Source organism: Populus trichocarpa, chromosome 9 (genome assembly GCF_000002775.5).
Source record: "Populus trichocarpa isolate Nisqually-1 chromosome 9, P.trichocarpa_v4.1, whole genome shotgun sequence".
NCBI classification, from domain to species: Eukaryota; Viridiplantae; Streptophyta; class Magnoliopsida; order Malpighiales; family Salicaceae; genus Populus; species Populus trichocarpa.
In genome coordinates this window covers 5,509,381-5,534,844 of record NC_037293.2, presented here as the reverse complement: position 1 = coordinate 5,534,844, position 25,464 = coordinate 5,509,381, and the positions used below count along the sequence as shown (strand labels likewise).

Sequence of the window (25,464 nt, the reverse complement as noted above, 5' to 3'; positions counted from 1 at the left end):
TTCAAGTTGGGGCCGGGGTTCTCTTTTATCTGGACTTATTTTTCGGTCGGTCACCACACAGATGGCCTGAAAGTGACCTGCGCCCTCCTGCCATTATTTAATTTTGTGTTTTCATTCTTGACTGTGTGAAACCAGAATGATTGGAAATAGCTGGAAAACACCTGGATATATACTAACTTCACCAGATATATAAGGCTATTAAAAGTGCACTTTTGGTCGGCAGGTTGTTGTAAGTTTTCTTTCACTCGTTCTATACAGAGGGAGATATTGGAGAGAGGGTTCGAGCCAGGTCAACGGAGTATTGCTTATACATGCGCGTGAATCGTGGTTATTATTGACTACTGCACAGTAGCCATTGAGGTTGTAATTTTTGTGAAACGTGAGGAACTTGTGGTATTACTGGGTATTTGGAAGTGTGAAAACAATTTTTTAAAAAATATATTTTATTTAAAAATATATTAAAATTTTTAAATTTTACTGAACCCTATTTGAAATAATATTAAACATGGGTTAAGCGGGTAGTTAATAGAGTAATAATTTTTAAAGTATTTTTCTTGTTTAAAAAAATATTAATTAAATAATATATTTTTTTAAAAAATTAATTTTAATATCAGTATATAAAAACAATTTAAAAATACTAAAAAAATAAAAAAAACCAATTTTTTGCGAAATAATATATTTTTGGGTTCCCCAGTCTCAAATTTATAACCTGCCCAATAGCCTGAGTATTCTTTCTCATCAGTAAAGGATATTTTATGGTGTAGCGTCTGATATTGTAATAGTGATTGTATTTTAAATTGTTTTTTGATCGAAAATATATTAAAAAATTATATTTTAAAAAAATTATTTTTAACATCGGCATATTAAAACAATAAAAAAAACATAAAAAATTAATTTTAAATAAAGAAGAAAAATCAATTTTTCACCAAATAATATTTGAATAGTATTCCAAACACCACCTTTGTAGTTTAGAATTGTTCACCCTCTTTTTGTGGTGTGATTATAGTCCAATTAGCTTAGTTTAACCATGAATGCTGAGAAAATGAATATTTTTCACCAACTTTCACCAATATCAATTAACTTGAAAGCAATGTAGAATAATTGGGTGGTAGTTGAGAAGATCAGAGAGGTTAGATCCTGTCAAAAAGCGTAATCATATCATATTATTTTCTATCGGCAATAAGGCAACTCCTCGAACTGTATTCATTGAGGGATAGGTTTCAATTCTTTACAAAAAGATAAAAACGACACCCAAATCCTGCTTTAATGCGTGGACACTTGCAACTTCGAATCATTAATTGGATCTAGTCGCGGGACTTCTCCACGAATTCGAATTTTGTACATTAAACCCTCTCCAGACATATTAAAATTAGTTAATTAATCAATTAATCAAGAAGGTGATTAGAGGTTAATGAAAGCACGTACTAGCTTAATGTTAATTTCTTGACCAAGAGCATAGAATATAGTATAGTAATAAAATAATGACAGGAAAGGCTTCTAGCTGTTCTTGGATTAGCCTAGACAGCCTGCTGTTAATTAATTAATCTCCGAGAGTGATTCAATACAGCATATGTCACAGAGGATCATCATCAGCAATATTTGTCACTAACTCATTATTAAAAAACAAAAGCATGCTCCACTCCAAACCCCACATCCAGCCAATGGGATTCGTTGGCCATGGGACGAATCATTGAAACACAAGGAACGGCAAGAAAATAAATAAATCCAGATCTCCAGAAATGACCAAGATCGAGGACGTTACTTTTCTTTAATTTCCATGGCCCTGTGTAAGTCTATTATATTATCCTTAAACTTCACTTTCATCCTATGACTTGTCTCGATTATTATTGTTATTAATTTTATAATATTTGTTAAATAACAAACGTGATTTTTTAATAATGCTGCAGCAGCAGCCGCCATGGTCACTTCGACCTATTAATGAAATGATGGTTCCTATTTTCTATGGTATGATTTTAATTTTATTTTTTTCAGTTTTCAGGGGGCGGCGGAAAACTAATAAGCATGGGGACAGCCGCGCGGGTCCATGCTCCATTGTAGGTTCCTAGCAGGAAAGCATCAAGTGCGAGAATACCACCTTAATTAAGAGAGTGATTAATCGTTTTTTTTGTAATTACGTCCTTAAATTAGCCCCAGTTTCTCCTTCTTCTTTTTCTAAACTTGATTATTTTGTAATTCCAGTAATTTTGTTTTGTTGGTTCTGCACGTATAGAGCTATATTATAGTTTGGGGAGACACATAAAGACATGGATAGGGATGGAAATTAGTATCAACGGTTTTTATATATATATATATCCATGATAAAAAAAAAATTAAATATTTACAAATTATTTATCGAATTTCAGGTATCTAGAGTATTTATTATTTATTCTTCAATAAAAATATAATTGTTAATATATATTTGAAGTATTTATATATATATACACACACACACATATATATTAAAAAATAAAATGATAATATAGACATAAAATACACATATGTGTATACTATTTATCATTTTATTTTTTAATATATGTGTGTGTGTGTCTATATATCATATTGTATTTAAAAAATTCAAATATATTTATATAATATAAATATATATTTCAAGTAAGGTTAAAGTGATCGTTTTGAGTAGGTTTGATAATATTATATCTTATTAATTATCCATCAAATAAAATAATTATTTAAAATTATTAATTCATTCAGTTCGGATGGTGACAATTTAAATTATAATTCTTGGACATGGAATACTTTTATGAGTCCACTTGGTACACGGGGGTGTTTTCTTTTCCTTGATACAATGCTTCTTTTATCCTTGTTTTTTTTAAAAAAAAAAAGAAAAAACGCACTGATTGAGGGAAACAAACATGGGATTGTCGAGTAGAGCAATCATGCAACCCCACAGCACTATAGAAACAAATATACTACTGCGAAGGATACCATCTTCTTGCCTTCTTAGGCATTAATTCCCTGGATTGAGTATGTATGATCATCTCCTTGATAAAGAAATGGCAAAGGTATTCAAAAAGCATGTCGCCCTAAAAGATGTCCTTCCCATAAGCACGCTGCAAAAGTCGTGACGACGATTGGACATGCCATTGGACACATTTGAATGGTTGTAGAACTATATTTTTAGAAGGAAAAAATATAGTATTTTTATTAATATTCAATTCATAAAAATAAAATATCCTGACAATTATAAGGAAAAGATACCGTAAAAACCTTCATTATTTCGGTGAATCATTATTATTCTGGCAAGATATAATTTATATTATTCTTTAATATATTATTTCAAGTGAATACTTGGACTTAAAACTTTTACATGTCCATATTATCTTGTGTTTAATGTTTATTAAATAAATAGAGATGGTGAGATTTGAACTCGTGACCGCTTGGTCATCAAGACTTTGATATCATGTCAAAGAACTTTCTCAACCCAGTAGTTTAAGTTGTTAGGTGAAGTTTTAAGATATGATTTATATTATTCTCTAAAAAAACAAAAAAAAACTCATTTATAAAAATACAAACAAAATGGGTTGAGATGGGCTAAAAGAACTTTCTCAACCCGGTAGTTTAAGCTGTTAGGTGAAGTTTTAAGATATGATTTATATTATTCTCTAAAAAAACAAAAAAAAAACTCATTTATAAAAATAAAAACAAAATGGGTTGAGATGGGCTAAAAGAAGCACAAATCAGGGTTTGAGGGAAGATATTTCGTCGAGGGACAGAGGATAGAAGAAAGGTTGAAAATCGATTGCTTAATGGCTGGATCACTTTATATCAAGGTTGTTAATTTTGTTCCGTTCCGTCCGAAATGGTCGAAACATTCCATACCAATTCAAAAAACGGAACAAAACGAAACAAATTTCATCTCATTTTAAATCTCGGTCCGTTCCGGATTTTTCGGCTAAATTCCACCCGGAACGTTTCGGTTCCATTCCACATGTTCCGTTCCACTCTTAAAAAGCCATTGAATCAAATTGAATCAAATTGAACCTTATTCAATTTAATTAATTAAACCACCCAATTATAAAAAACTCTTTTTCATTACTATTTTCTATAACAATGATATTAATAATAATATTGAAAATTATTATTACTATTTTTATTAACAATGATATTAATTTTTTAAAATTAGATTTATCACTAATATATATGGTTTATATTCATGTTGTTTTTTTTCATGTTTATACTTTGTAGGAATTTGAGCAAAACAAGAAATGTTTTAGATTCCATTAGCCTTCATAACATTGACCTAACTTTATATTTAAAATATTGGTGTTGAAACATTTTACTTTCGTAATATTTTGATATTTTGTTTAAGTTGAATTACTTTAAGTTAAAGATCTATTTAATCTTGACTATTTAGAAATATTTTAAATTTTGAAATTATATTTGTTTGGCATTGTGTTTGTATTGCATAATTTATAATTAATTTATCTTGAATTTGAATTATGTTTGTTATATATATATATATATATATATATATATGAACAGTACAACCCCGAAACGACTCGCCGAAACACTCCGAAACTGAAATATTCTATTCCAATTGAAAAAATAAAACACCTACCGAAACAGAATTGATAACCTTGCTTTATATACACTTGGATTATGCAAATTCAAATCTGGTTTGCAGCAGTAATGCCAAGTTTTCACTGGTCAAGCAAGCCAATTATGATCATGAAAGGTGAAGGCTCCTGGAGGAAGACGACAAATATAGAAATATATATGGTATTAATATTACCTGCTGTTAGGTTTTTGCTTGCTGGCCTAGTGGCCCCGTTTCTATGGGTTTAAGGCACTGATTGACGTAGTAGTTGAATTATTGTTTTGTTTTTTAGTTTTTATTTTGTATTTTTAAATTTTATTGATTTGTTTGTGTAAAAAAATTAAAAATATATATTAAATTTTGCAAATTTAATTATGAACTTGACATAGTGATAGTTGTTGCTTCACGATGATTCTGATGGGTATCATGCTTGTAGAATGCTCTATCACGTTATAAAACAATTTGTAACGTCATGGAAAACCAAAACCACGCCGTTTAATGGTATGTGTGTTTTCTAAAATCATGTGTGTACCTTCAGCTCACATGTTCGAGGCTAGGAACGTAACCCACTTTTTAGGAGAAAAAGAAGACACCATCGATCGTTGATGATCATGTCATTTATTAATCTAATCACTGCTCACTTAAAATTACTGAATATTTTAGAGAGATAAATACAAAAATAAGTAAATTTATCTATTTTTTAATAATTCATTTATGTTTTAGATTAATTTATTAACAAAATAATATTATTTATAGTTTACTAATATATTTAAGTGTTTTGTAGTTTCTTTTTATATAAAAAATTTTGTTATACTATTTGTAGTGGTTGTTGTATTGTGTTTAGGATGGCACGAGAATTATGACCATTAATTAATATTATTTATTTTATTATTATTATTATTAATATGGATGTTCGGGCTAACTTGTACGCACCTCGACTAATCCTATAGGCCCTGAAATTAACGATCACGTAAACTTCCAGTGACCATCATATTAGCAATTACAAGGCTCAAACTTGAAATTATATAGAAAACAAACCTTTAATTTCAAATTTTTACCACTAAATTATTTACATGATTAATCAAAATATATATATATATATATATATATATATATATATATATATATATATATATATCCGCGCGCGCGCGCCGTTCCAGATGAAAAGTAGAGAGTAAAATTTAATTTTTTATTGCGAGTATTCCATGATGATGTCACCGAAAAAGAAGTTGCCAGCGAAATCAATGGAATGTAAATTCCCTGGAAGCATATGGCCAACAACATGTTTCCTTTGACAATTCTATCAATATAGTAATTACTGGTAAAAGTTTTTATTTTTTTTTGACACTGACAAAATATTATATTGTTTTTTTTTCTTAATTTCTTGGCGGTGACTGCAAAGGAATGAAAGAGTGCTGAAATAGCAGATAATAAAATATTATATTTTCCTAGGCTACTGGTCATTTTTCTCAGGCTCCCGATCAATTAACACGCGTGGGTTAATTTAAATGCATGGAGCATGGAATGTTAGGTGCTCGCTGCCGTAGTACTGAAGTTATTTCCATTTTTTTTAAATACCTAAATTAATAAAAAAAACATGAAAGTCGCACTTCTTACACGTACCCATTTTATGAAAAAATTGCTTGGCCTGGCTAATTACACGTGTTATTGATTATATACGAACATGCAATTGATACTTTTCAAGAAAATGATCTTGTCTTCTGAATATTATTGATTGGCTTAGCCAATCGCCACCTTCTAAAACACATGTAATCGATGGCTTACAATAATACAGAGTTGTCATGAAGGAGGAACAGACGACAAGAAAACACAAGCAGGCCCATGATAGAGTTGCAAATGTATTTGTTTTCCAAGTCGTTTAATATTTTTTTTCCAGCCTTTTCTTAATTTAATTATATTGTCAAAAAGGGAATCAGAGATTTTAAACGTCAACAAAAATACTTAGTCACTGCGAAGTTGAAGGAGAGACACTACATAATCTCATACATGTATTTTTAGTGATCAATGGTATTTCTCCACACTCCCATGTAACAAGATACTAACTGTGCATTTATTTTTGTTTTTTTATTTTATTTTTATATTTGTTGTGGGATATAATTATTCATAATAAAAAAACACAATAACAAAAACAACAAATTCATGTTTTTTGTTGCCCTTTTTTTTGCTTTTATTGGTGGACTTCACTACAAAAAACAAACATATATTTTTATATATTATAAAAGGAACTTGACGAAATAATCACAACAAAGATAGTGACAACACATGTAATTTTTAATAAATTTTAATTAAATAATTTATTTTTCAACAATGCAGCTTAAAATTAGATGCTTATTCTTGTTTTTTTTTTTTTTTTTTGCTAGTTTTTTATGCTATGTAGCTTCATTGTCAGGAAATAAAAAAACACCTCTGAAAATAAATATTATTTTAATTATTTGGAATATTTTAGTAAAAGATTTTTAATTGAGGAATGTGTTTGTACAAGTTCAAGTTTAAGAAAGTTTGAACATAATAAACGATATTTTAGATGAAAATTGACATAACTTCGTCTAATAATTGAATTGAGCCAAGACTTGACCAACATTTTCTATAGGCTTGGTTCTACTGTGTGTCAACTTGCTGTAATTAGTCGAGACCGAGATGATGTGCAAATTAGGCCCAAAAATTATTCTTCAAGAGTTTTTTTTTTTTTTGTTTTCATAGTTAGTTTTTGGTTTCCTTTCTAGTTACGTGTTCATGATTTTAATTTGATTTTGATCTTAATTAGTTAGGTCGGTTTATTTTTTTATTTTTATTAACGTGGATGTCCAGGTCAGTTTGCGCGTACCTTGACCAATCCTATGGACTCTGAAGTTAACGACCATATAAACCTTTAATAGCCATTATATTAGCAACTATAAGGTTCGAACCTGAAATCATAAGGGATAAAAAACCTTTTTATCCTAAACTTTTATCACTGCCATCTAATTAATCACTGTTTAAACAGCACTGTAGCTTATTTTTCAAAATAGCTAATATTGATTAATTATTCATAGCATCACAGATGCTTGATTTTTTTTAATAAAATGTATCTACCCAAGTGGTACCGCATCATGTGACTGGTGTTTTTTTAATCGCTTACTTAATAATTATAATATTTATATAAAGTATTATGTATATAATTACGAAAGCAGCGTCAGATTTATTGTGGGCCCGCGAGAACAGACATTTGAGACTGTTTAGCATAAATCACGTGCTTAAAATCAAACGGAAATTCCAGCTTAGCTGTCTGCTTTGCCAGGTCAGGGTAATTTGTACAGTAAGTGGATCATTCATTGATTTTGACTTTTTAAATATGCACGCGCGGTCAAATTAGTCTCGACGGCAGTCATCACTCACCACTCGAAATAAATAAATAAATAAAAAGATTATCGTTTCTGTCTCTTTTAAACTCTCGCGAGTCGCGATAGGTTCTATTTTTTAGCCCTCACGGTCACGGCTGTATTTTAGCCAGCCGGGATATCTATAGGTTTCGGATCAGTTTGGAATACTAGTGATGATTTAAAGTATTTTTTATTTAGAAATATATTAAAGTAAAATATTTTTATTTTTTTAAAATTATTTTTGATATCAACATATCAAAATAATCTAAAATCATAAAAAAATTCATTTTAAACAAAAAAAATTAAAATTTTTAGAAACACCGGTTGCACTGCATTTCCAAACATGCTCTTCATCATCCGCGGAGAGCCGGCTTCCACTGTTCTTCAAGGCCATGGCTTACGAGGAACTTTCATATTGTTGATCTTAACATACATTAGAGAGAATGGCCCTTGTGATAAACACATGATGTCTTGTGGTCTTAAAAAGAAAAATGAAAGGGAAGGATATATATTCGTGGATACCTCTCTTTCATTTAAATTGAGTATACTTTAAATCTCATTTTAAACAAGTTATGTTCAATTGATGCCTTCGCAGATTTTTTTTTTCTTGCATGGTTTTAGCAACAATAGATAATTATTTTTTTTATCTCCTATTATGATTAATAATTTAAATTTAAAAAACATGTGAATCAAAATGTTATTTTAGTTATTAAATCTGGTTCGATCAAAGAGATTGATCTAAAAAATTCATAACTTGAAATCCAACTTGGAATAAGTTTTAATTTGAATAAAAAAATGCATCAATCTAATAAACACAGTTAATTGAACTAAATTTAATTTAAACTCAATTGAGTTAATACTATTTTTTAAAAAAAACAAAATAACGATGTTTTTAATAAAAATAATCGATCTAATTTAACTTTGTAACGTGTAAATTGACTTGTAACTCGATAATGTAAGTTTTTTTTAAGATCTAATGTTAGATCTGCTTTAGCAACTATGAGTGATACTACTAACTATTTAATCTTAATTAACTTTTTGCCAGCATCATCATATGACATTGTTTTGTTAAAATCCCTCGTATAAAAGCATCCATTTATTAAGAAGAGCTAAACATGTAATATGATTTTTTAAATAGTATAATTTTTTTATATATAAATTTTTTTTAACGTGCATTCCAAATGTAAAATGTCATTTAGAAGAATCAATTTTATTTTAATATACTTAAAACATAAAAATTTTAATAATTTGACATTACTCGATTTATCTGACAAATTTAAAAATAACCCGAATAATTTTCAATCAATTTTAATATTAAATGATGAAATAAAAAATAAAAAAAACAACCTGTATCAATTAACATGAACTCGTCAAATTTATAATAAAAGTCATGAAATTATAATAATTTTATAGCAAATAAATTGAAAAAATATAGTTAAAAAAAATCAAAGAAAAAAAAACCACAATTCAATTAATTGTGATTTTTTTTAAAAAAAAAAATTCTTCACATTTTTACCGTACATTCAGGAGTAATATTTTTTTAAAAAAAATGATATTTTAGTAATTTGATCGGCATTGTTTTCCTTGAACACGTAAAACGAGCTTTAAGAAGTCAAATTAATATATTTTTTTAATTCTTGACTTTTGATTTAGCATATTCTTGGAGATGCTCTCACACAAGAGGGCTGAGATGTTGTCTTGTTTTTTTCCAACTGTACTGTAAGTAATAATTTTCTTAAATCTCGTTTAATTGTCATCGAAATAAAAACGTGAACGCACGCAGAGGATGGTAGCTTTTGGTCGTGCTGTAAGCACAGCTGGAATTAGCGGGACACAGCTGGCATGTACGAAGCATACGTGACTAGTACCGTCGCAGTCTGATCTCTTTTTATTTTTGTTTTCTGCTCTGAGAATCAAGTACCGGAATGACAATAAGAATGGAGTTTTTGTTACGCGTTCAGGTTTTATTATTATTTATTAAATAGAAAATAAATTCTCATATTCTTATAAATCTATTTCAAGTATTTATTTATATATAATATTATTTATTATTCACTCCCTTCCCTTTTATACATGCTGGCCTGGTGTGTTGGGACTTGTTGTTGGATATTCTGTTAAGATTACGAAAATGGCCTTGCCCCCGAGTCTTTTTAAAAGAAAGTATTTCATCAGGATAAAAGTTAATGCAATAATGTTCCCAAGCTACAATTATTTTTCCATGTCAGTTTTAAACCCGGAACCTTAGAGAGATATTTTAAGAGTGTTCGTTGCTTAAATTTTGATTTTTTTTTAAAAATATAATATTTTTTTATATTTTCAAATTATTTTAATGTACTGATATAAAAAATAATTTTAAATCGCCACCGCTATTACAATTCCAAACACATCCCAAGATCAAAGAAACCGCGCCACAAACTATAACTAATGTAGTGTTTAGAAATTCGACAGCATCTGTTTTCTAGTTTGTTTTTGTTTCGAAAATGTGTTTCACTAGAGAAAAATTCAGTTTTTTAAGTGTTTTTGACGTGTTTGATAAATTAATATAAAAATATTGTTAAAAACATTAGACATCACGATATCAAACAAGCGATGAAAACAACTGGGAGGTGAAAAGCCTAGGAAAGAAAAGAGAGACTTGTGGATGTTTGCTGTTGCCATCTGAGCTGGGAACGAGAGATCTGAGCAAGGCAGTGAAGAAGCATGCCTCCAAGAGAGATGAACGTGGCCATGGTTAAAAATTTGCTCTCTCTTTCCCCCCACATGAATGTCAGTATGTGTGAAGAAAAAGGAGACGATTAGCTGTGACAGACGATACAAGTTTCAAAACCAAGCTGGAATGCACATAATATTGTAAACACCAGCTGCTGCTTGCTGCTGCCTGGTAGCATTGATGAAGTTGTCGATTCTTATGTTCTGGTCTCTTCGGTTTGAAAAAAACTAATAATAATTAATTAATATTATTACAGGATAAATAAAATTAATGTTGCTTTGTTGTTGTGTGCCTCGAACATTGTCGTCTCGTGTGATAATTAATTCATTAATTTGTTTGGTTCATTGAATTGGTCCCAACTAGGTCGCCAGTGAAGGATGGCGAGTCGAGCCAGGGAGGAAGCACTCTCGAATTAACTCGGTAGAAACTTTTGTATTCATTGTAATCCGAGACCAAAAACAGGAACACACTCATCATGTTTCATTTTTTTACCCTTCAATTCAATCTCTTTCTTTGTCTGCACACGTGATCTTGTAAGGAAGAGGGACTTGAACTATAATCTCCTCTTTAATTTGGATAAGAAATGCTTCTATAATTTCCCTTGAAAATAAATTTAAGCGCTGGTTAAAAAAGTGTTTTGCAACGTGGTTAAAATAATTTTTTTAAAATAAAAAAACATGATTTTAACATATTTTCAAGTAAAAAATATTTTAAATCGCAATTGTTATTATACTTTTTAATACCTTATAAAATTATTTTTATGTTTAAAACTATGTTTAGATGCATTTGACTTGAAAAAATATAAAATTAATTTTTTTAATGATTTTAATGTATTTATATATTACATGCTATAGATAAATTGCAAAAACCATGTGGCACGAACCCGATTGTCATCAATATCATGACTATCTTCAAAACAATAATTATGTTGTGGATGAACACAGGATCGGCATGCCTTATCCACTAGTTATACGAGCAGAGAACTTGGTAATTTTAGATCACGAGTCACAATCACATACTAAAATTAACGAACGAGCACGAACTTGGTTCACACAAGTAAATTGCAATTTAAAAGAACACAGGCATTTTCTGGCTATGCACCTAGCCAGCCCAGCCCTCCGTGCCTGTCTCCAGATCGGAAAAGGGTCCTAATCAAACGAGTCAAACGCAATCAACACCGACCATCTTTCTGCTTTCAAAAAAACCAATGAAAGGTTCTGGTGTTTTTTTTAACTTGTAATATCCTTAAACTCGAATGGCAATTGCATGCACCAACCCCACAAAAAAAGCAGCCACGCCCGGAAGTCAAAATTCTCATTAACCTCAAAAACTATTCACAAACGGTAATGAAATCAACAAAAAGATCCTCGGCAAAAATCTGTCAATTTCGAGCATTAACAAGGGCGAATTTGTCATTTTATTACCTCTATAAGTACCGTCCAGTTCGCTTTCCAACGCTTCTTTAGTCAAGAAAAAAAAGAAAAAAAACCATTCCATTCTCTCTCTCTCTCTCTCTCTCCCACAAAAAAAAAACTCCTCCTATTACCTGTAAAATCTTATTATAAAAAAAAGAGTCTTTTAAGCCTTTCCTCGAACTGTTCATCTACAAATAGGCACCTTCACCGGCGTTTGTCTCTCGCCGCTGAATCCTCATAAAGTATTTAACTTTTCCTATCTGGGTTTCATTCAGATAGTTCATTCACATAGCAAAGTTGCAATGTTTCACAATGAAACGGCGTGGGTTTTCTGTTTCTTTGGACTGGTGAGCGTATAGTGATAAGTTGGCAAGCGGTATAGTTGGATAATTGGTGCGTGATGGGGAAGTTGGCGGCGGGATTGGCGGCGGCTGCGGCGGTGGCGGCTTGTGCGGTGGCAGGAGTGGTGGTGGGGAGGAGGGTACGGAGTAGGAGGAAGTGGAAGAGAGTGGTAGGAGTGTTGAGAGAGTTAGAAGAAGCATGCGAGACACCAGTTGGGAGGTTAAGGCAAGTAGTGGATGCTATGGCTGTGGAGATGCACGCTGGTTTGGCGTCTGAAGGTGGCTCGAAGCTTAAAATGTTACTCACTTTTGTTGACCATTTGCCTACGGGGTATAATAATCCATAATCTAATCTACCTCTCTCTTGTTGTTTTTGTTACTGGTTGTGACTTGTGAGAGATACTATGTGGTCCTCCTTTTGCGCGTGTTTCTGTGTTTTGTTTGATTCTTGATTGATCCATCATCGCTGGTTGGTTTAGGAATTAAAGGGGAATGATTGATTGAATGGTACTTGTCTCTTTAGTTTCTTTTAGTGATATTCGTATGCCTAGTAATCTTGAATTTGATAGTTTGGGTTTAAAATTTCATTTTTATGGTGGTTTGATATTTTTTTTCCTATTTTATTACGATCTCGTGATCGTTTTCTGGGGTGTTCTTGTTGCTTTTACTCTTAGCTGTTTTTATCTTTAATTAAAAATTGATACAGGTTGGCCATTTTTTTCCCATTGCTGTTTTGGAGTGCTTTTTGAACTCTTTTTTTCCTTGTTTTCTTGCAACTTCGACAGTCTTTCTTTGTGTTATTTCTTTTTCTTGTTTCTTCACGCTTTCTGCCAATTTTTTCACTGCAAAAGTGTTTGGCTATTCCAGTTTTATTTTTGTTTTGATGTGATGTTCAGTCTATTTGCTGTTTTCTCCTTTGTGTTGTATAAGTTTGTTTTTAAAGTGTTTTGTGGGTTCATTCGGTTAGATGATTCTGGTACAGTGGTTTTGGAATTGGATTTATTTGTAAACGCACGCGCTTTTAAATTATATATTCATGTCCTGCTTTCTGTTGTTTTGCAAAACTTGATTCTAATGAATCGATCTTCTCACTACTTTAATATATTTTTTTCTCAAACAAAAACATGAGTTTATAGAATCTAAATGTTCTCTTTCTATTCCCTTCTATTCTGATTTAAAATGTTACAGAACTGTTTGAGAAATACTACGTGTTTAGGTTCCTCAATTGAAATATGTTAGTCTTCTTTTCCAAGTGGACGAGATTGGTTGCTCAATGAAGGACAGAATCTGCGTTGTATTCAATGAACAGAATTTTCATACCCGACTCTTGATTTAACAATTGTTTTAATAGTTTGTCGATGCAAATACATAATTGCAATTTTTATGTTAAAGCGCAGATTTATTTAGAAACATAGTATTGATGCATTACATGCCTTCAAAGGGAGTTCATAGTGTCAATTGCTTACACTGGCAGACTTTCCATTTAGTGCCATCCCCTTTTTCTTTTTGAGGTGTTCTGGCTGTTGAAAACATGCGCAATGATAGAGATTAGATATTGGATGGAGAGGGTGTGTTTACAGTTGTTAATAGTCTTTAGCCTGGTTCCTGTACCTGTCTTTGAATCATATATTTGCTGGAAGGGTTAGGATCAAGTTACACCAGATGTGGCCATTTCTTCTATTATCCTTCCTAAACCATTTGAGGCTCATCCTTTTTAGCTACGGTTGCTTTTTATCCTTTACCCATGCATGCCATGTATATCAATTTTAAGTTCCTGAAGCGAATAAGAAGAAGAAAGTTTATCCCCGTTTGTGATAAATAAATGAGATAGATATGGACATCCAATTAATTTCACATTTGGCATGTATGGTATTTGTAATGTAAATGTATAATTACTAGCTTGCTTGGGGAAATCATACCAAATAAGCAGTGACTATGTGCTTCTGTTTTTAAATTGCTTTTTTTTATATCAATTATTAGAGTTGGATCAATTTTCAATTATGCGGTCTATATTTGTATTGTTTGCTTAGGTTGCATTGGTAAATTGATTTCTGATGTTGTTGTCAGGAGTGAGATAGGAACTTATTATGCTCTAGATCTTGGGGGTACTAATTTTAGGGTCTTGCGGGTTCAGCTAGGAGGTAGAAGATCTTCAATCTTGTCTCAAGATGTGGAGCGACGACCCATTCCCCGGCACTTGATGACAAGCACAAGTGAGGTGACTGAGTTTTAACTGCAAATATTTCACTATCTTAGGGCATGCTTTTGGAAAAGAAAAAAAAAAAGATAAGAGATCACCTCCTGATAAGTATGGCAACTATTGTGCATTTTTTGGCTACAGGATCTCTTTGATTTTATTGCTTCAACCTTAAAGCAATTCGTTGAAAAAGAAGAAAGTGGTTCTGAGCCTTCTTCAGTTAGAGCAAGGGAGCTTGGGCTTACATTTTCTTTTCCAGTGAAACAATTGTCTATTCGTTCAGGTATCCTTATGAAATGGACAAAAGGATTTGCCATTGAAGATATGGTAAGCTAGATGATGTCTGCCAAGGAAACTTTGTAAATGTTGACTGCGTAATTGTTAGTTGGATTTCCGGCGCCTTTTTGCTGTTCTCAATATGTCTACACATGTTTTGTGTTGTTCTTAAGGAGCAGTAAGTGAAGTATTGGAGCACCTAGGATGTGTTTTTTCATTGCATGTAATTTTAGGATGAGGAAAAATCTTAAATATACTTGGCCTGATAATTAAATCACTTATCATAAATATATTATAATTTAAGTGATAATGCTTCTATTAGCCAATCTAGAAGTTTTTATACATTTTATTCAAGTGACTATTATAAGTGAACTTCTGTTTCGTCTCCTTTTTTAACGGACTGATTTATTGCACAAATGATTGTAGGTTGGAAAAGAGGTGGTTGGACTTTTAGAAGCAGCGTTAGTCAGGAGTGGTTTAGATATGCGCGTTGCAGTATTGGTAAGCACTTTCTTCTCTTATGGAAGCAACGTTGATATTTGATTTCCCTTTAACCAATATAACAATTCAACTATACAGTTATTGCTATTTGAAGGTATTTTAATAAATAAAAAGTCGATGCTTTTGGGGGTGTACTTCAATTGGCATTATTGTTATCAGTCAAAAGCATGCTTTAGTATTTTTGAATAGTAACTGTTAAGTGGTCAAACATGTATACTATTCCAAATCAGTTTAAGTTTTTTCCTTAGGTCATGTACTTTCTGAATTGAATAGCTGGACCAGCATTGCAAAGTTAACCATAATTTCATTCATGGTCAGAACTAAAGAAGATCTAGACCATTATCGCAGACTGCTTGTGAAGATTTTCCCCATCTGTTTTACTCGCATGAAGTTTCTTTTATTGAAAATCTTTGGTACTTTATCATAAGAAAAACACCTGCTTTACAGTGACTGGTGGAGTTTTACTCATACCAGGATCTTGAATAGCTCGTAGTTGATGTTGTACTGTATGCAAAATAAAGTTGATCTTACATCTCTAATGGATTGATCTAGAACTTAAAAATTATCAAGTCATGCATATATAAATGCACAGACACCAGTATGTTTGAGCCTGTGGATGATCCTTTTGTTGATTTCAAATTTTCCTTTTCCTATAGTTTTTTTTTTTTTTTAATGTTTTAATGAAGAGGTGCACTTTGTTTTGAACAGGTAAATGATACTGTGGGAACCTTAGCACTTGGACATTATGATGATGCTGACACTGTTGCTGCTGTGATAATTGGAACGGGTACTAATGCCTGTTATCTAGAGCGGGCAGATGCCATCATAAAGTGTCAAGGTCTTCTTACAACTTCAGGATGCATGGTACCGCTCTTGTCTCGTTCAAGCATTTTACTGTGATTAACTTGAAAAACGATCCATTATTATATTTGCTTACTCACATTATGCTTTCTCTTGTTTAACTAGGTTGTTAACATGGAATGGGGAAATTTTTGGTCATCCCATTTGCCAAGAACTTCTTATGATATTGATTTGGATTTGGAAAGCCCTAACCCAAATGATCAGGTAAGGAGCAGTTTCTTATGTTTTTATTATTTGTTACTATAAAGGACCTGCTCAATGTTTTTTGTTGGATTTTGTTGCAGGGTTTTGAGAAAATGATATCAGGAATGTATCTAGGTGACATTGTTCGGAGAGTTATTCTAAGAATGTCGCAAGACTCGGATATATTTGGACCTGTTTCCTCCAGATTATCAATCCCCTTTATTTTGCAGTATGTTACATATTTACACAGAAATCTTGGGTGGACTAGGAGTTGATTTTATTGTTGTATAAATGTGTCATCTCTCTTGATATTCTATGCTTATTGTCATTTGAAGCTTTGGTTCTCTTTAATTTCTTACTCATTTTCCTCTATTGTTAATCAGAACACCTTTGCTGGCTGCAATGCATGAGGACGACTCTCCTGAACTGAAAGAAGTAGATAAGATCTTGAAAGAAACCCTGGAGGTAGATGGATCACTCATGTTTTCCTTTCTTGTTTTTACTGAATGCTGCTATGGATTGACTATATCGGTTTTATTTTCCTGTGCACCTGTCAATTTCAGATTTCAGAGGTCTCTTTGAAGGTCCGAAAGCTTGTTGTAAGAGTATGTGACGTTGTGACCCGTAGGGCTGCTCGATTGGCAGCTGCTGGCATAGTGGGAATCTTGAAGAAGATCGGACGGGATGGAAGTGGAGGCGTCACTGGTGGAAGAAGTAGAAGTGATGTAAAAATGAGAAGAACAGTTGTTGCGATTGAAGGGGGTTTATATACAAGTTATACAATGTTCAGAGAGTACTTGCATGAAGCCCTGAATGAAATATTGGGAGAAGATGTGGCCCACCATGTCATTCTTAAAGTTACAGAAGATGGATCAGGCACTGGCGGAGCTCTCCTTGCTGCCGCATATTCATCCGGCAGTGTGGATAACGTACAGTCGCTATAAATATTTATTATTTATATACATATAGCTCCCCTGTAAATGTAGAATTCTTTCAATATCTTTATATATATAAAAGGGTTTGTCAAAAAGAAAAAATGTCATTTTTCTAATGATTCTCATTGTATCTTTAGCTTTTTAATTTATTTATTTTTGGAAAGATTTTTTTATAAACTAAATCTTTGAGAAGTAAATTATTTTTTAATGTTTGTTAGTGTAATAAAAACCAAATTGAAAAATAACTTTTTAATTTTTTAAAGTTTATTAAAAGAATGAGGGTTAAATTTGATTAATAAAGAATGAAAAAAATATAATTTTATAAATTATTTTAAATACAATAAATAGTAATAAAGATCAAATTTTATGGATAAAAAAATTAGAAGGATAAAATTGAAATAAAAATATAAATTATTTTAAATAAAATAAATAGTAATAAAAAAATAAAGATTAAATTTGATAAATAAAAAATTTTAATTTAAAAAATGATAAGAGTACTAAATAATAAAAAAATAAAAATAAAAGTTGATATAATTAATAAATAATAAGATATTTTTAAGAAAGTAATTCATGTATACCAAGTCAACTATTTTTAACTGAAATTTTTTTTTATTAATCAATTTTTTTAATGATAAACAAAAATATTTTTATTTATTGTTGCTGGCTATGTGAAAAGTGTTCTTTATTTATCGCGCAATGAGAGAGTTGTCTTTACAAATTATCCTCCTTTCAAATGATTGAGGAATTTTTATTTTTTACACTCTGGAAGACATTAGGAGTGTTGAATTCTTGGCAGTTGTTGGGCCCAAACATCTCGTGGTTATGGCGAGTTTTAATGACCATCAAGTTCCGCTCCTCCATCCATTATCATTGGTCGGCAGCCCTGCCATTCATCTCCTCCGATTGTCATCACTCATTGACTTCACCACCACCACCACCACCCACATGCCATCGCCATCGCCATGCTAGATATACATGATTTTGTTCAAGACTTTTTTTTCAACCTTTTCATGATCATCTCATCTTATGATTAAGATGGTTGATTTTGAAAATTAACTTAACTTAATTTTGATTTTTAAATTTTTTTTTTAATGTCATCCTATTATTAGGTCGAGTTTTTTTTTTTTTTTTTTATTAAGGTTATCCTACACTGTCAATTAGTTAAATTAACTCGAGTTGCTTTGTGTTTTTTTAAATATTTTTTATTTTTATTATTTGACTTTGGGGTTTTGAGTTTTGAAATTTTTTATTTTTAATGTTTTTCTTTTTATAGGGCTAATCCAAGTCACATGTTTGTTAGATTAATCTAGATTGACTCGGGTTTTTTCAATATTTTTATTTATTTATTTATTTAACTTTGATAATTTTTTCTAATTTTTTTAAAATAATTTTCTTATTCTATCTTATACCGTAGATAATGGATCAATAAAGAAATAAAATTAACTCTTATTATTTCAAATCAAGAGGGGGGGCGCGTGGGAAAGGGACGGGGTATCAATTCCTTTCAGAGCATGAAGATGATGTGACCAAGGTGGTGGTGGTGGTGATGGCATCGTAATCTTTGGGTAGATTTATTTGATGGTCATGTTTCCCTCGTCAGCAAAGCGTTGCCAGTTTTCATAGCCACCTAGAGTCATCCATTACGTCATCAAACACCAAAAGTATTTTATTCCATTTTTGGGTGTGTTTTACCGTGTGTTTTGAAATTATTTTTTTATTTTAAATTAATATTTTTTTTGATGTTTTTAGATTATTTTAAGGTGTTAATGTAAAAAATTATTTTAATATATTTTAAAATAAAAAATATTTTAAAAAATATCTATATCTCGCTTTCAAAACACTGAATGTCACGCTACGGCAACTTATTTAATCCTCTTTTTTACATGCTGCATGCATCCATCGAATCCTTCCATCCTTTTCTACACCCTCACAGCTCCATCAATGCCCACAAACACATGTGGAAGGAATATTTTTAAAAATATTTTTTTTTATGTTTTATAGTATTATAAGAATTGTAAAATATTTTTCAATTTTTAGATACACCATGACAAGTAACTAGAAAAATCACTTATTAATATTTTAATGTTTTTAATCTATCGTATTATGTATAGTTTATGTTATAAAGTGTGTCTGTACATATAATATAAATATTTAAAATATAATATTATAGATATATAATCTTGTTGAATATTTTTTAAGAAAAAATTAATTATATGTTTAGTTCTATACCGAATAATGGGCTGTAAATTATTTTACGTATCGAAGAAAATGAGTTGATAGATAATATATTTTGAGTTGTTAATTTTTTGAAAATTTAATTTTTTTTATTTTTATCAAATATTTTCTGGTGTTTGGAGAACATTGAAAATGAATTTATCTTCTATGTTATTCTAATTTTATAACACAATTTATACGATTTAAAATATATTATTATTGAATAATATAACATGTTTTGTATTCAAATATATTTTCTAGCAATTATTATATCAAATTAATATACTTTTATGTTGTATATTACTATATCCTAATATATTATTTCCTATATAAATATGCTAGTAATTTTTTATTTTATAAAAAATATTATATTTCAAAGTATTTAATTAATATATTATTGTTTATGTGCGTGTACAACAAAATAGTGATGTAATATATCATTTCAGCAAGCTTGATACACACAGCTCTTGACATGGGCCAAATAAATGCTAATAAAAGCCCGTATATGTGATGGGCCTGAATTCTATATTTAAGTTTCAAAATCATGTTCTCTTGAAAACCAGGTTCTGGATCTTTCAATAAAGCCTTGAAAGATTCGAGAAATTACTAGAAAGATCTAGAGAAGCCCAAGATGAAACTACCAGAATGCTCTTCTCCCCCCTTGTAATTTATAAACACTCAACCTATCCCGCCTTCCTCACCATCGTCAACTCGACAACAACAATTTATCTTTCAATTACAAATAATTCCTGCTTCGAAGGCATAAAGAAGAACAAAGACGAGAAGATGGCAATGATCCCAAGCTTCTTCAACAACCGATCACGAGACATCATCTTCGACCCGTTCTCTTCTTTCGATCCATTCAAGGACTTCCCTTTCCCTTCATCTCCCCTCATCCCTCGCGAGAATTCAGCTCTCGTTAACACTCGCATTGACTGGACAGAGACCCCAGAGGCCCATGTATTCAAAGCAGATCTCCCGGGGCTTAAAAAGGAGGAAGTGAAAGTCGAGATCGAAGATGACAGGGTGCTTCAAATTAGCGGGGAGAGGAACGTGGAGAAGGAAGACATGAATGATACATGGCATCGTGTTGAACGTAGCAGTGGCAAGTTCTTGAGAAGGTTCAAACTGCCTGAGAATGTCAAGACAGATCAAGTCAAGGCTGGTATGGAAAACGGGGTGCTTACTGTCACTGTGCCTAAGAAGGAAGTCAAGAAACCAGATGCCAAGAAGACTATTGAAATCTCCGGTTAAAAAAAACAAGATTACATTTTTTTCTTCCAACGTACGTGTTTAGTAGAGCTTTAATCCTTTAAATGCTAAAGAATCAACTAGCGGCCGATTTATCATCATGTTTCTTATACACAAATACTTGATGTATAAGATTCAGTCTTATTTAAAGTAATAATTTGACTTTAGTTATCTACTCTGCCTGCTATATTGGGAGAGCATCAAGCCTTCTTTCTTGAAGCCATGGTAGCGGACTCGGGGATATTTGAGATTGTAATAATTATTGTGGTTTAAAATATTTTTTTATTTATAAATATATTAAAATAATATTTTTTTTATTTTTAAAAAATTATTTTTAAAATTAATACATCAAAACAATTTAAACACATAAAAAATTTTAAAATATGAGAAAACACGGTTTCAACTATCTTTTCGGATAGTTTTATTTGTTTTTTTTTATATATAATTTTTTTTTGATAAATATTTAAGCATTTTCTTTTATTTCCCCCCTCTATACCATTCGCCTAAGCGCAGTTCAAATTTAACATTTTATTGTATTTTTTTGTTCATTCTTCACAATAGCTTTTTGTCGAATTCTTTTAACAGTTTAATTAGTGTGTGCGCTCTAACTAGTTATACACGTTCCAGACACACACACCTATCCATGCCATAAAAATAAAAAGCAATCATAACAAATATATAAAAAATCTTTGGCGATTTGAAATAAGAATAACAAAATCATCTCTCTGGTTGAAAACTATTTTTCTGATCTTATTATAATACATAAAAGCATGTTTTAATTATAAATAAATAAATTTTAATATTTTTGACAAAATTATATTAAAAAATATAAAAATGACAAACCACTTACACGTGGTTGCAGAAAACTTTTTAATATTGTCAATAAAACTAACCTGGCTTGACAAGTCAATCTAGAAACCCTCTAACCCGATCTCTTGTTTGGCTTAGGTTTAAAATAAAACTAAGTAAGAGGTAACGTGATGTAATTCAATCGATATGACAAGTTTAAACAAGACCTAATTAAAATCTAGCTTAACTTAATAAAAATTGCAAATGATGTTGTTTAAACTTTCAGCTATAAAAATAAATAATTAATGAAAAAAAACATGATAAATTAAAAAAAACTAAAAGGTATTAATATTAGAGTTTATTTTGTGGTTGGGAATGAGATTATTTAGGTTTGTAGTATGTTTTTTCTAGTATTTTTTTAAAATAAAAGTAGGTAAAAATTTGGGTTTTTTGGGTTAAAAAATCGAACCCTATTTTATGATAATTGATGGTGGCGGAAAAAATATTAAAGTAAATAACACGTTGGCTATTATAATTTTTTAAAATTAAACAGACGACGAGTGTTGTATTCAATTAAAAAATAAATAAATGCAGGCACATAGGCTTAGCCTTACATAACTAAACTCGCATGAGATTTCATTTTTAAAGGCCAAACAAGTAGATCTAGGTTTTATTTTTAAGGGCTAGGCGCGCGAGCTTAGCCTCTTTGGTCCAACAACACTGTTTCTTGACTTAAAATAAAATCCTCTTTGAATTTATAATTACAATGCTATTTAATAAATTGTCTGATTATACTATACTTTTTAAATAAATTTTGAGTCTTTTATGATTATATATATGCAATAACTTTGTTAATAATTATTTATGAGCCTAATATGTTAAAAAATATAAAAAGATTGCACATGAATATTCAATGAGAATAACATATATATATATATATATATATATATATATATATATATTGATATTTTTATTTATTACAAATTAATTACTCTTTTGATTTTTTCATACAACCTATGATAAGTTTTATTTTAAAACAACATACTACTAATAAAAAGCATGTTTTCGTCAAAATAAATTAATAAGGAATTGGGACTTCTACCTCGAGAAATAGATTTTTTACTCCTTAATTTAAATTATGGGGATTCTTGAAAATATTTATTTAAACTCATTTTATTTTTTTTATTAAAAAACCACGTTGTTAGTTAAAAAAAACATTTTTCACTCAGAGAAAAAAATTTATGCATAAATAAGGACAAAATGATATTGACTTGAAAAACACTCATTTGCTCATGTAGAATTTAAATCCTTCAGATTTTTGTGGATATTTATTTTAATTATTGCAGAATAAATAAAAATCAACTTTGACAATTATCCGGCGTCATTGTGCAAGTGTAAAATCTAATAAAGATGAAAATTAAATATACACATGTAAAATGAAAAGGATATATGCTTAAAATATTTGTATTTATATTTATTTTTTAATTCTTACCAGAAATATCAACTTTTCACTCTAGTCTTTAATTGGCGTTAATAATTTTTTTTATAATTTACCCGTTCGTATATTTATTAAACTTTATTTATTGTTGATTTGTGTTAAAAAATAAAAATAAAAATTTTTTTAAGGATATTTAATTAAATAAATGGTATTTTTTATTGTGATATTTTATAAGTATTTATGGTAAATTTTGAATAAAACTAAAGATTGATTGTAATTGACATTTAATCAATTATTAAAGCATTAAATAACTCTTAACAAGTCTACTAAAAGCTCTAAAAAAGAATATAGCAGCCCTTGATGCTTGCAAAGAGTTGAAGCCCAAGATTCATGGGCCTTATTAACCTGTAAGTTGTTGCCCAAGTTAGGCCTTCAAAAAATTCTAGGCCTCAATTATTCTGGAGCGTGCCAGAAAGTTCGTGAATCGCACCATCGCGATTGCCCTGGATTTGTCTCCCGCTTCCTATAAATTCCCCCTCCCCATCAAGACCGATCACCAGCAATTCACAACGATTATTCTTCAGCAAACGACCAACCAGCAAAGCAAATAACACATATCGATCATGGCAATGATTCCAAGCTTCTTCAACAACCGATCACGAGACATCATCTTCGACCCTTTCTCTTCTTTCGATCCATTCAAGGACTTCCCTTTCCCTTCTTCTTCCCTCATCTCTCGTGAGAATTCAGCTTTCGTTAACACTCGCATTGACTGGAAAGAGACCCCAGAAGCCCATGTCTTCAAAGCTGATCTCCCGGGGCTTAAAAAGGAGGAAGTGAAAGTCGAGATTGAAGATGACAGGGTGCTTCAAATTAGCGGGGAGAGGAACGTGGAGAAGGAAGACAAGAATGATACATGGCATCGTGTTGAACGTAGCAGTGGCAAGTTCTTGAGAAGGTTCAAGCTGCCTGAGAATGCCAAGATAGATCAAGTCAAGGCTGGTTTGGAGAATGGGGTGCTTACTGTTACTGTGCCGAAGGAGGAAGTCAAGAAACCTGATGTCAAGAAAGCTATTGAAATATCTGGTTGAATACGATGCCTGTATGTTTATCTTGGCTGGCTAGCATCTATCTATTTGTAACCAAGAATTCCGTGTCTTCTTATGTTAATAGCTGAAAATCTTGGTGTCGTCCTTGTTTATATCGAAGTGTTCAATGGTGAATAAAGTGTAATTTTGGCTTTCTATAACCATCCTACCGGTGATTTCTAGCTTCTGTTCCCTTTTCTTTTTTCACCTTGTTCTTGATGCTTATAGGACATTATGGCTAGATATGTTGGAAAAATAATGCTAAAGAAGCGGATAGCTGTCAATATTCCTGTAGTCTGTCGTGGGCATAGAATGGAATCAGACAGCGTTAATAGTAGGGAAAAAATACATACAAATCTTTATTGATGACTGGTTCGTCAATCGAGCCTAGGCCCTGCAAATTCTTCTACATTACTCAGCAAAGCTTACAATATGGTATGATGTGTCTAAATGCCCTCTTTGTGTTCATAAGAGAATTATCTCTAATTATCATGTAGTTATCCAATCTGCAAGAATTGCAGAGCCAGTATCTGAAGGAAGCCCATAAACTTGCACGCCATGAAGGAAGTAAAGAGACACGTGCACCATTCAGTCCAAGGGCAGAGCTTCTCCATCACAATCGCTCATTCACGCCATCTTTTTATAAATGAGAAAGACAAGCATAGATATGACTTTAGGACATAGCTAAAATGGATGTGCTGGCGCACGACAAGAACAAAGAAGCAGGATCGGGAACTTCTAGAAGAAGAAGAAAGGACTTTAATGGATGTGTTGTTAATATTTTTTTATGTATAAAGTTCAAACATTCATCCACACTCGGAACATAAAACACAGAAATACATGTGGGAAATTAATTGATCTCGTTAAGTTAGAAGAAGGGACTGGAAATGGTACAAACATTATAATACCAAAGCAGAGCAACCTGGATTATAATCGGTTAACAACCCTCCAAATCTAACACAATTGATGAACCCTAAAACTTCCAAAATCAGAGCTCCAAGAGAGAGAGAAAAAAAAGAAGGGGTGGAAAAGGGAGAGTGGGGTTCAAAGGATCGATTAGGGTCGGGTCGGGATGGAACCTCTCCTGATAATTCAATATGTGAAGGTGGAATCGAGGAAATGAATAGTATTTCTAGAGCTTCTATGTCTGATGATTGGAACTTCATGTTTCCTAATGTATCATGTTGTCCTGCTTGAAGGACACTTGTCTGTTCTGAGTTTTCCTCCCTTCTGTTTTTGTTCGATTGGGTCTCTTTCTGGGGTCCTTCCTATCGGCATAGCCTTATTTCTTGGATCATAAGTGAGGAGGATGACGTGTATAAACCAAGAG

General features: G+C 31.3%; 3 protein-coding genes across 3 annotated transcripts; all 3 read left to right on the top strand.

Annotated features, from left to right (window-relative positions):
* Nucleotides 1–12,107: 12,107 nt before the first annotated feature.
* LOC7482338 (hexokinase-3) lies at nt 12,108–17,533 on the top strand. Its single transcript, XM_002313322.4, has 9 exons — nt 12,108–12,732; nt 14,469–14,619; nt 14,743–14,925; nt 15,301–15,375; nt 16,084–16,239; nt 16,342–16,440; nt 16,521–16,648; nt 16,803–16,884; nt 16,983–17,533. Exons 1-9 carry the CDS (start codon nt 12,461–12,463, stop codon nt 17,361–17,363), a joined length of 1,527 nt encoding a protein of 508 aa, XP_002313358.3. The 5' UTR covers nt 12,108–12,460; the 3' UTR covers nt 17,364–17,533.
* A 2,728-nt stretch (nt 17,534–20,261) lies between these two features.
* On the top strand, nt 20,262–20,990 carry LOC7467387 (18.1 kDa class I heat shock protein). The gene has a single exon (XM_002313323.4). It carries the CDS (start codon nt 20,355–20,357, stop codon nt 20,820–20,822), a length of 468 nt encoding a protein of 155 aa, XP_002313359.4. The 5' UTR covers nt 20,262–20,354; the 3' UTR covers nt 20,823–20,990.
* Nucleotides 20,991–23,556: 2,566 nt separating this feature from the next.
* Nucleotides 23,557–24,295, top strand: LOC7467388 (17.3 kDa class I heat shock protein). The gene has a single exon (XM_002313324.4). The coding sequence runs from the start codon at nt 23,670–23,672 to the stop codon at nt 24,135–24,137; it is 468 nt and encodes a 155-aa protein (XP_002313360.1). The 5' UTR covers nt 23,557–23,669; the 3' UTR covers nt 24,138–24,295.
* Nucleotides 24,296–25,464: the final 1,169 nt, after the last annotated feature.